Below are 12384 nucleotides of genomic sequence, written 5' to 3' on the forward strand. Positions count from 1 at the left end.
TTGCAACAAATTGGCTTCCTGAGAGGAGTGAAACTACTTGTGTGGTAAGGTACAAAAAACAAATAATGGTTGCAATCTGTCCTACTTTAATTGATATTTAATTTATAGCAATTAATATTAATCGGTAGGTATTATTGTAGTAGAAGATATCCAAAGCCTGAATCAGAGACGTAAGAAAATAATTGTCCTCCTTACCTTCAGTGGACATTGTCCTCCTTTATACCCGGGCTAAATTACGTTCTTGTTTTTTCTGTTTGTTTGTTTGTTTGTTTGTTTGTTTTTATTTCCTTCATCATCCTTTAGTCAGAGGAATCAACTACCACTGATACCCCTATGAAACCCTGAGTCTAGAGCTGCATGAAAGACCTGGTATTGAATCCATGCTAGACTTATTTGGCTGCTTTTATTACAAATGTGAAATTCCTGTCAAATTTGCTGAAAGCATTGCTCTGTTTCAAAGGAGCTATAACTGATTGATGTTTTCACAAGTGAGTTAGGCAAATAATTGATGATGATTGCTGAGTTTTGCTTTGAGACTTGGGTTCACTTAAATGTGACACTTGCAAAATTCATCATTGAGTACAGCCAGGGAAACCAAAATGGGAGAGAAAAAAGCACATAATAATGCCTTGAGGATGTCGGGTTTGAACATGCAAAGTATAGCAATGGCATTTCTAAATAGTGCAAATGTAGTTGGACTCAAGTAAAGGGAAGCATAGAATCGTGGAATATCCCAAATTAGAAGGGACGCGATGGATGAAGAAAAGATGTGAAATGGTGTGGTAAACCCATTTTCCTTGCACCACAGTCTATGCCAGACACCTAAGAACAATCATACCTGTTCAGACTAAAGGTTCATCCAGCCAAATATCTCATCTTCAATATTGGCCATAGGACAGGTGCTGGAAGAAGAAGCAAGTATGATATTTGTTCCTAAACATACCAAAACTTGACCCCGAGTATCAGTTTGTAACAAGGCTCTTCAGCTAAACGGTCATATTAGTCCTTGATGTTCTGCAAAATCCACATTTGCTGCATCAATTTTTTCCAAACTACAGCTTGTTGAGCCATTTCTTTTCCTCAAGTTTTTGGTTATGTTTGAAATGAATAGAAGATGGTCATGGTGTAGATAAACTATGCAGACTGTCTCAACACTTACTTGATTTGACATTTTATTGTTATTCCACAGTTTGAGATGCTGACAGGATCGTTACCGTTCCAGGGAAAAGACAGAAAAGAGACAATGGCTCTTATTCTCAAGTGAGTACTGAAACCTATTTCGTTTCATTAACTATGAGTTAGCTGTGCCCTTGGGGCAGCCTATAGGTCCTATGTATATGAAGAATGGCAAATAATAATGTGCATATTGAGTTTTTCAAAGCTTTGTAAGTTATAGATTTGGTAAGGTGCACACAGCTAATGCCTGCATGTGGCTCTGAAATTGCCTTCAGAATATATAGAATGAAGTGAATTACTGAGCAGGCTTTACAAAAGAAACATATTTTACTTTCCATAATACAGAATGTCATTATACATACAGATGTGGAAATAGATTTCTGCAGGATAGCTTATGTTTTGTTGTTTCAAGGTTTCACATATTTTCCTTTGAATTTTTCCCACTCACTTAATGTTAAGCACAGACCTAATTATTTCAGAGTTTGAAGCTTACCTTTCTTATTGTTAGATTTTTTCATTTACACCTTACATTTATGTTTCTTCTCTGTAGCAGTGAAACACCAAGGGAAAAGTTTTATCCACTCTAGTCAATGTAATTATCATTATTTTCACAATAGTTTCTTTGCTTCTTTAAATTTCTCTTGATTCCCAAATCTATTCCTGAAAACAAAACAAACAAATAAACAAAAAAGTAGGAAAATGATCTATTTGGGCAGCAAATTATATTATGAGATTCATTAGATTTACTTAGATTTACTCCAGTGATGCCAGTGATAAATCATTCAGCAGAACAGGATCAAGCCCTCAGTTTTCATTGCAATGCATTTAGGTAATCATGCCTTTGGTCAGCAAATTCATGTGCCTGCCCCCTCCTAACTACTGCAATTCCGCTCTGTAAACCACAATATGATGGAGAAAATTTTTGAAAAATCTATTTTCTTTTCAAGTGTCGTGTTCTTTCAGAGCCAAGCTGGGAATGCCACAGTTCTTGAGCATAGAAGCCCAGAGCCTGCTGCGAGCCCTCTTCAAAAGGAACCCATCCAACAGATTAGGTATGGGTGTGCATTTGATCAGTGCATTTATTATGTGTGCTTCGTCTTGTCAGGTGGTAATCATTTCCTTTGGAGATCATTTCCCTGAGAGTTATCCTCTTCATTTAGAGTGCATTTTGCATATTTTCCCCAAGTGCAGGGAACCTTCAGCATTACTAGAGAAATTTGCAAAGAGTGCAGGCAAAACACTGGAATCCCAAACATGTTATTAGCTTGGATTTTATTTTTTCAGTGTTGAGGGAGAGTGAACCACCATCATTTATGAACTGTGTAAGGCAACTCCAGCATATGATAATATAGGGAACTGGGATGACAGGGATCTTTTTTATTCTGTGTATGTTAGCTGCAGATCTGAGGTAGGGAGAAAAAGAGAGTAAAATTTTTCATGAGCTCTCCCATTCTAAAATGCATTTCAATGTTGTTTCATTCTGGTTGCTGGGAACATTTTAACAGTAGGCTTTCTTTGTTACCCTGAACGTATTATCTCCTTTCTTACTGATGTATTTTCACCCTTGGTTACTACTAATTCCATTTAAGTTGTGATAAACTAAAGGAATTTATTGAATCATGTATCTTATGCTGTCTCTACCTTTGGGAGTTTAATTAAGAAATTCATCACATTTGTTCAGGTCATGGACCATGCCTGGCACATAATTTTCACTGGAAATTTAGTCTTCATTTATTACATGGAAAAATAAGAACGGTCATATCAAGTGAATGATACCATGATAATAGCTCTGTATTCTTTTTCATTTAGAAGTTATATCCCATTCTGTGAAAATACATATATATATTTATGCATGTATATATATATATATTTTTTCACCATAATAGTCTCAGATTCTGCTGTGTTTTGAATGAGCAAGGGAAAATCTTGTTTCTAAAGGAAGAGGGCAAACCAGAGGGCAGTAGGGAATAACTCCAAAGTACACATTTTATATTTCTCCTGGTTTCCTTTTTCTTTGTACCTCTCTTGTAGGTTTTGTGTTTGTTTGTTTTTAAACTCTAATATACCACTTATCAATATCTTTTGATTACTGGTATCCTCCACTCATTCAAGTCTTATTATTTTAAATTTCCCTAATAATTTTAAATGCTCTGTTCATCTCTTGCCACATCCAAAATACGCCATCCCTGAGCCTGTGCCACAAAGTGGGTTCCCTTCCTCCCTTCACATCTGCCAGCTCTGGCAGAAGAAGCCTTTGACTGAGGTGACACAACAGTTGTGATCCAGGCCCAGCATGAGATTTTACAAAGCTAGCAGTAAGATACCTGAAAAAATGGAAATATGAAGGACCTCTGAAGAGTTAGAGTTATATTTGTCACAGGAGTAGAGGCATCTTTGCCTGATAGTGTTGGAACAAATTGATTTCCTTGTGTGAACTTCTTAGTGCTGAATAAGAATTATTTTTCATTGGAATAATGAATTATTTTTGAAGGGACAAGAGTTTCTTTATGCATCTGCCACACAGCCAACCTGTGTAGCTATCAATGAAAATAGATTTCTGCTGTCAATGTCTTAAGAAATTTCTAGACATGTTTTGCTGTGTCAGTACTTTTAGATGAAAATGCTTTGCTCTGAAAACTCAAAGGCTCTGTAAAAGACCGACCTTGTGACCAGAAACTGAATCCTTCAATTCTCTAAACTGTATCACAAGAAGGGAGCTGGCTGGTCCTGTTTAAATGTGTAGTTGGCTCTCATTGTCATCTATGGGAGTTTTGGCAGCTAATAAATTACTCGTCTTTTAAGGAATGGCATAGACCGGTTAAATATTGAGACTTGTGAAAAGCAATTTGCTGGTATTGCTTGCAACTGTTTACACTTGCAAGATTATTTCAGATTGGAGACATAAGGTTAGAAGCGAAAAGCTGAATTAGGAAATCACTTGTTCTGAGGTGTGGAAAGAGCAAGAGGTTCAAGAGAGGTTTCTCCTTATCCTTGTGGTACCCACACTCACTTCTCAGATGCTGGAGGTGGTACTGCTGAAGCTCTGCCACGTAGTGCTTTTAATCCTCTGTGCCGCTGTCACAGCATTAGCGGTCTGACAGACGGCAGAGAGCAAACTGCCTGACAGCCCAATTCTACCACCATCTGCCTGAGCAATGGATCTTGCGTTTCCTAATAGGTACACGTGTGTGTGCATGAGTACGTGGGGAAGATGAATGCTGTGCTCTGTGCCCTTGAGCTCTTGCTTGACATTCTTACTCTAGTATCTCTTTCCCTTGCTTCAGGTGAGGCAGCGTGTGGGCTGTTCCAGCCCTCTGTTTTACAATGAGCCACCTTGGACTGTCACATTTTAGGTGAACGGATGTTTTCTGCATGAATCCAGCAACTCAGCTGAAGCCCCTGCATCATGCAGTGACCCAACATGGGGGCTCAGCTGTTTTCTGAGGGAGCCCGGCTCCCATGGAGGAGGACGGTATGGCATAGGCTGCCCCCAGGAGAGACAAGAGCCCTTGCTCCACACAGGGAACAGAGACCACCCAGCCTCCTGCAAAGCCATCTTCTGAAGAAGGCAGGAATAGGGAACCAGGCACTTGGCACACTGATGTGACCCCTCTCCTTCTTGGGGGGACACCTGCATAGCCTGTGGAGGCACTGTGCTCCCATGGGTTTTAATTCCTGACCTGATGGCACCTCTTATAGTCTGATATGCCATAGAGGTGACAGTGCAAAAACACATTTCTCAGCAGGTTTCAGTTGCCATCAAGCAGTTGGGTTGATGTTAAAGAAAAATAGAGTCAAAGCATTTCTAGGTTTAATCCACGTTCAGGAAAGTAAGACACTGCAGCAAATATAAACTTTTCCTCACTCACCTCTTCTGTTTCTTTCTGCTATATTCTCTTTCTCTGTCTCTTGTTTTGTTCTGCATTGCTCATTTTGTGGCTTCCCGCAGTTTGCTGTGTATCCAAAATGTGCTCCAGTGAAATCACTGGGAATTTCTGGATACTGGTCCTTTAAAAAATGAGCTGCTCACTTAAATCAATGAAGTTGCTTAGCTTTAGAAATGAGCCATGACAATTCTAGCCCCAGTATTTTCTCAATTTTAACATGGGGAATTACTAAGGGGCAAAGTTTTAAACCTGAGATTTGCTGAAATAATATGAAGGCTGGGAGAACGGAAGAGATTATTTATAACAAAAACACTCAAGGAAATAAAATCTAAAAGACTAACAGAAAAATAGACCTTAACTTTTTGAGGGATACCAGTGGAAAGCTTCTGAAGTCATTCTATTTATCAACTGATTGAGAATCAGCATGAAAGATGTTGAAAACAAGCTTGTTGGTAATGAAAGAAGAAATACTTAAATGGTTGGCCTAAATGCTGAACAGAAGTCAGTAGATAAAAGGACTACTTCAGCTTTGTAGATTTTAGCTTTTTTCTGGGAAAGGAATCAGTCTGAAGATAAAAGAAAAGTAGCCTTAGACATCCGGTTTTGAAAAATCTTTGGAAAATTAATGAAGCATGCTAAAATAAAGTGTGAACCATATTATGGATCAAACACTTGTTTTCAGTCATTGTTTCAGAAGTTTGCAAATCTGGAGAGTGTTTGTATTTAGTCCTAAAATATTTCTAACTTTGGCAAACCAAAAGATGCTGGGCTTAAAAAATCATTTTATTCTGACTACCATTTTGCTTTTTGCTGTTCGGTTTTGATATTTTAAGAAATAGAAGTAAAGATTGACTAGGAATTATAAAATTTTGTTGAAACTTTGTTTTGAAGCTTTAGGTACAAACGAAAAAATACTAGGATTGGAGGGAGATAAATGAGGCAGAGAAAGAACTTAGTGATACTGTTTAACTGATTCTGTTTTTAAGTCTGGTGTCCATGATAATTCTTTAACAATTTTAACAAATTTTAAAGAAATTGAAAGTCTTTCTTTGGCATCTTTTGTTATGGGCATTGTCTGCCCTTTTCTGAACCTATATACCCTATTGTACAAATAGTCAATACAACACTACATTCATGTTGTTTTGTTTAAATACAAAAAATTGCAGATTACGGATGGACATCATTTTAAATTATTAAAATTGATTAACTGGAATATCCAGGCAAACAAGGTGTAAGCATCTCAGAAAAGAAATTATGGTAAACAGTAAAGGTGTTAGATCATTGCATTTCTAGTAACTTAAAGAAAGGACTAATTCTCACATACCCAAAGTCCTCAATCTGTTCAGGCAGGTAAACAAATCTAAACAGCATTTCAGGAACTCCTTAAACTGCTAAGCACCATAAAGTTCCAGAGTCCTCATAATTAAGATTTTTGGCCGAGAAAGTATACAATAAAAGCATGTGCTGGTAGGGTCATCATAGAAGCTGAAGAAATGGTTATTCTTTCCTTAGTCCTATGTTACTGGAGAAGAAACATTCTTCTTTGATGCATAGAAAGATTTATTTTTCAGTTTTATGAGACAACAAACTTTAAAAACAAACTTCTCCTTCATCATAGTGATTGTGTGTCATTTTTGTAAACCTTAGAATGAATTTCAAAATGGATGGCCCAGATCATGAAAATGTAGAGTCACTAAAATTTTATTCCCTGAAATTAAAATTCTGTAAACCCCTTCTAATCATTTTGAATATTCAAATAATAAACTTTCATAGGTCTCTTTTTCCCTTAGTGTATTTCAGGGCTCATGTTGTCCATAATGATTCAAAATCAAAAACAATTATAAATAAAACATTCTTTCATTACTGCACACAGACACTTTTATTACAGTCATAAAACAATCTTAGATAATGAAGTTTTCGCTTATTAACATGAGGCTACTTTTATATAAATCTATATGCACTCCATAATGTGTTTAAGCTGGCAATTAGATCCAAAAGCACTATTTATCATCTTGGACCCTTGTGGGACTGCATGGCATGTAGGAACACTTGCTGGCTTGATTGTGCAAATTATTCTTCACAGAGAGGTCTGGTTACAAAATTGTAGTTAAAGTGGATTTAAAAAAAAAAAAAAAGACAAGTAGAAAACTAGAGGAGGGCAGCAGTTGTACAGTCATGGAGCCATGTGCTGCACTTCAGTGGTCTGCTCAGTCCTCAACTGCAGATTATGGATGGTTCTCTATTTTGAGAACTGTCCACCCCCATGAAGTAGGACAGTCCAGATGGGACCTCTTCTGGGCTTCTTTTCTCTGTGAGAGCACATCTCTTTTTCAATACCACTCTAGATTTGTAGAAGGTAGATGAATGGCCCAAACACAAAGAACAAATCTAGAGAGGCTGCCCCATAAGCACCTAATGCTGTAACTTCTCCCTTTGATTTCTACACAGGGTCAGGGTGGCCCCTAGGGGCTCTCAGAGCTATCCCTGAACATGCCCTCAGGCCACATCTTTCCTCTCTTTTTGGAGGGGACCCAGTCACAAGCCACTGCCAGCAGCCAGAGCACAGGGGCCACGAGGGAGCTGTGGGCTACACAATCAGGTCTCACTGCAGGGAAAATTGGGGAATAAAAACTGCAGGAAGGACTGAATCTTCTCTCTGATGTAAAATCAGCTGTTGTGAATTAGAAGTCCTTCGTTCTTTGCAAAATTAGGCTATTACCATCCTAAATCTCTTTAGTACATTAAGCTAGCCAAAGATGGAGTCAAGCCATGACATTCCCAACAACGTGTTCTTTCTGTGCCAGAGCTCTGAGGTGGCCCCAAGTGGGAAATGCTAATTTTTCAAACAAATACCCATGTCAACTGCATGCTACATTCCTTACTGCACACTTTAGTACTCCGCAAATAGAAGTAGCTACGGGTGGGATTTTTCCTTGGTTCTGATTTCTGCATTTTTGCAGAAAAGAAAGAACAAAAACAGTAGCAAAAAGTGTTTGTTTCAAATAGTATATCATCTGTAAAAGGGCAGTCATTTCCATCACACAATGATCTATCCATAAGCCTACAAGACAGAAAAGTAAAGCAGCAGGGTAGGAAGCAGAGCAGAGAAGACTAAGGAATGCTACCAGTAACTTGGAGTGTCTTTAGCATTTATCCTAGTCCTCTGAAATTGGTTTGGCACTTAGGTTTCACCCTCATTTAGTAAAGAACATCCACAGTACATTACAAAGTTTCCAATCACCACCACTGAACACAAGATATTTTTCACAGATACTTCTTCTCTGAAGAGTTATTTAATATGATTCTTTTCAGAGTAGCTGTGCTGGTTTCATTTTTCTGTTGGCATTGCTGAAATTAGAATGAATCTGTCAGGGGTATCTAGTACAGACTTCAGACTGTGCATGCAAAAACTATGCTAAGAAAGGAATAAAACAAGTCTAATTGCTATCTAAGTCTTAGTATTTTCTTGTCCAATACCTAGAAGTCATAAACAACTATCTTGGGAAGAGCAAGAATAGGGTAAGCATATGTGATACTTCACACAAATTCTCTCCTAGTCTCCACCTGCTTTAAGGTCAAGCAAGGGTTTTCTTGAACCTCTTGTGGTTTGTCAATGAAGTAATCTTTAGCAGATTTATTTTCCACATACTTTTTTGGTCTCCCCCTGAACCTATATAAGTATTTTGCCTCCGTGTCCTCTTTTTCAAGTAATTCCACACGTCACACAACTAGCTGCTGTCTGAAGAAGGACCTCCAGATTGCTCTGAACTTGATTCCTACTAGCATCATTTATTGACATAAATTCTCATACAGAAAAAGATGTGGAATGCTTAATCCTTAACTCTCCTCCCCCTCCCTTTCCAAATAATCATGACTTTTCAGATCTCTGTCATATACCCTCCTCAGTCATCTGTTTCCAGGTCATACCCTTTGTTGTTACACTTTGATTTTTTCTTACCTCTATAAGATACACCCTTTTCTAGGTGAGGGAATTAACTAGATTCCACACTAACATTGCAGATATACAATAGATTTATACAGCTACATAATGATGTTCTCTCTTTTGTCCTCTTTTCTCTAAGATTTGATTTCATGGTGTGTTTTCCTAGAACTGTCCATTATAACCCAAAGACATCACTCCTGCCTGGGGAGGAGGGTCACCTCAGAACACCTAATAATGTATGCCAGGCTAGGATTGTTTATCCTTGTGTGCATCTCTTACATTTGTCTATACTATAAGATTACCAGGATGGGGAAGTAATTAGACCAGCATTACTTTTGAGTTACTATGCAGCAGGCCTGACATAATCCGGTATGTTATGTTCACAAAGTGTTTGCTTTTCATATCCATTCATCAGTGAACATTAAGCAGACTGTAGGAAGCTGTTCCTGATCAGTGCATTTTGGCAAACATCAGTAATGTCTTGTACACAAGGATAGCAGATGTCACATTTTACAAAAGCTTGAGTTGACAAGACCTTTCTAAACTGCTTGTAATGCAGATCCTCAGGAAGTACAACTATTGCATTTAAAATGCTGAGTCCTCTAAGGTGCCTTTTTCAAGATGCTTATTAATCCTGAGTCCTTCTGAGAATCGAGGATGTTAAGCATCCTTGCAAAGAAGCGCTGGGTACCTTTCAGGAACTGGTTCCAAAATTGCATTGTGAAGCCTTTGCTTCCAGATGTTATTTCTCCTTCTGCAAAAATGAAAACTACTATTAATAAAGTCAGATCAGCTCTTCCAAAATTGAATGCTAAGTCATCTCTGACAGTTGTTTAATTATTACTGAGCACCTGTTAGTTTTTGTGATGGTATTGAAGCATGTAAATTCAACTAAGGGAAGAAAAAAAAAAAAAAAACACAATCTTTTAAGATTAGATTCATTACCAGATCTCAGGGGAGTTTCCTTAAATTTCCAATAGAGAAAGTTTAATAGAGAAGTCTAACAGTACTACCAGTGAAGGAAAGATACCAGTAAGAGTGATAATTTTGGTACTCATGCAAATTTGAAGATGGTGTTTGAGAAGGGAGAACCTAAAAACCTGACTTGCCTGAAATTATTTGGAGCCTTTTGGTAATTTGGGTCTGAACTTAATAGTAATGCAGTTTTTCGTGCCTTCAGAGAATGGGTGATTATAGAAGGTTTGCTAATCAGTGCAGGCAGGGGATCTCCCGTTGGTGGCAAGAAGCAGCAGTAGCCTTGCTGGAGCTTTGGGATGTTTTGGGGCCCCTCCTGGCCTTGCTGGTGCCTGTGCTCTGCTGCAGCTGAAATCCTATGTCTCATCTGAAGCCTGAAGAGAGCAGCCTTGACACCAGCCTCACTTAAAGAAAAAGAAAAAACCTTCAGCCCTCAAATATCCATTAATGAGGTGCCATTGTCTGCATTTATGGTTGTTTGTATGGTTGTGGCAGTTCAGGCTTTCTTTTCTAGAAGGAAATTTTAGATGGTGATTCTGGCTTGTCAGAATAAAAGAGGGATGGGGAGGAAAGCTGGAGAGGTGATATCATGTAGCACTTTACTAAGCATGACTTTATTTTGATTCTTTCATTCTCTTGTCAGGTGCTGGATTCGATGGAGTGGAAGAAATTAAACGTCACCCATTCTTTGTTACTATAGACTGGAATGTAAGTGGAGCAGCATTTTAATTTTTTATTTTTTCTTAGCTAAATTTTTGAAGACCAACTGGCATGTTTATAAAAGAGATTAATTGATCTCTAACGTAGAAGAACCAGGACCTAGAGCCTTTTAAGTGGGTACCTATGTCTCTGTCATATATATAAACATTTGTTCTCATACCCCAAAGTGAAAGAAATAGAAATCTGTTTTCTGCAATTGTCAGTTTTCTCTGACTGCTTGTCTCTGTTCTCTCTGATGGGCTGGCTAATCACAGTACTACCTGAGGCTCTTTGCAGTGTTCTGCAGAGTAATTTCCACATTCAACTCTAATAAGCATGATTCATTGGTTGTGGGCACTGGATCGGAGTGCAAACAATCAGTTGTAAATAAAGGAATTCCTGTAATATTTCATGTTTCAATTGCAAAGGAACACAGAGCCAAAGGGCTGAGTTTGAAAAAGGTACTCCAAAGTGAAGCTGTCTGATGCTTTAGGTCCCTCCATCCTTCTGGTTTTATGTTCCATACTGAAATACTTGTCCTTCTCATTAGCTCTGGCAAGCTAGACTAAATGCAAGTTTTATTATTCCCAGTGTCAGAGACTTCCAGGAATCTTTTTCTCTCTTGAAAATATTCAGAGTAGCCCCAGGTCCACTCTTGCACATATCTGCCCATGTAGCTCCAAGAAGCCCCAAGACTTCCAGGTGTACCCGTCTCTGAAACACAGCATGGTACTACTGGGACTGGCTGGTGTTGTAAGTCCTCTAACAAAATAGCTTTGTTGGCCCCTTCTAAGTGACTGTAGGACAGGATCTGGCTCTTCTGCTGTGGTGGGCACAACAGAAAACAACACAGGTAGATTTTCAGAACAGTGATTTTGCATCATTGGGTATGCAAGTCAGCCAGCCAGAACAGGAAATAGCAACTCCTTTTACAAGTGGTTGATGTTTTATTAAGGTGAGTCATTAATTTAACATCGGCACTCAAAACAGGAACAGCAAACATTTTATCAAATATAACATGGTTCTAATAAGACATGTCAGACGTGATTCATAGAGTGGTAAACAAGGATTTATTTTATTGCTATCAGCTACAGCTCATAAAGCTGGCTGTAGAGTTTATCTAAGTGCTTGATTCAGACTTGCAGTGAGGTTAAACCTCTCTTTTTCAGTATCATGTTTGTTCAAATCAATTATTTTTTGTCAAACTTGGAGGCAAACTGTTTTCTATCTGAGCATCTGCCAACGCATCATAGCTCCTGTTTTCCACATCCACTAGAATTTTCTAGTTTAATTTTGTCTTACCTATGTTATGGTGTCATTACATCTCTTTAATATTTGATCTGAATTCACTCATGAATGCCAATGTAACAGGTCGCTGTTCTTACTAATGCAATTCTTACCACAAATTCTGGTAAAACAGTATGAATCTGTCCCACAGCCTTTCTCAAAACACTGCCCAGGGCTTTACAATAAAGCTAGCATCTCTGTGAAAGCACATTTTGTGGTGCCCAAGTGGCCTTTAGAAGACACACAGAATCACTTATTTTGGAAAAACTCATGAATCTACTTTGGACTGCATGTTGAAGAGTTGGCATGACTCATAAGCATGCTACAAGATGATCAATGAAAGTGGAGTTTGAGAATTTTCTTTATGGTCCTACTGATTTTTAGTCCTATTATATATGTTCTGGAGTCTAGATTTTT

The 12384-nt window shown here is 38.2% G+C and overlaps 1 protein-coding gene across 3 annotated transcripts in view; it reads left to right on the plus strand.

Annotated features, from left to right (window-relative positions):
• Window positions 1-12384, plus strand: part of RPS6KA2 (ribosomal protein S6 kinase A2) — a 293034-nt gene that overhangs the window by 240889 nt on the left and 39761 nt on the right. For all 3 annotated transcript variants that reach the window (XM_021272261.4, XM_013099223.5, XM_005019222.6), the window contains 3 exons: window positions 1190-1260; window positions 2140-2228; window positions 10625-10689. In XM_021272261.4, coding sequence (XP_021127936.1) covers window positions 1190-1260; window positions 2140-2228; window positions 10625-10689 — 225 coding nt within the window. The remainder of the gene's footprint in view (window positions 1-1189; window positions 1261-2139; window positions 2229-10624; window positions 10690-12384) is intronic.

Source organism: Anas platyrhynchos, chromosome 3, assembly GCF_047663525.1.
Source record: "Anas platyrhynchos isolate ZD024472 breed Pekin duck chromosome 3, IASCAAS_PekinDuck_T2T, whole genome shotgun sequence".
Taxonomy (NCBI): Eukaryota; Metazoa; Chordata; class Aves; order Anseriformes; family Anatidae; genus Anas; species Anas platyrhynchos.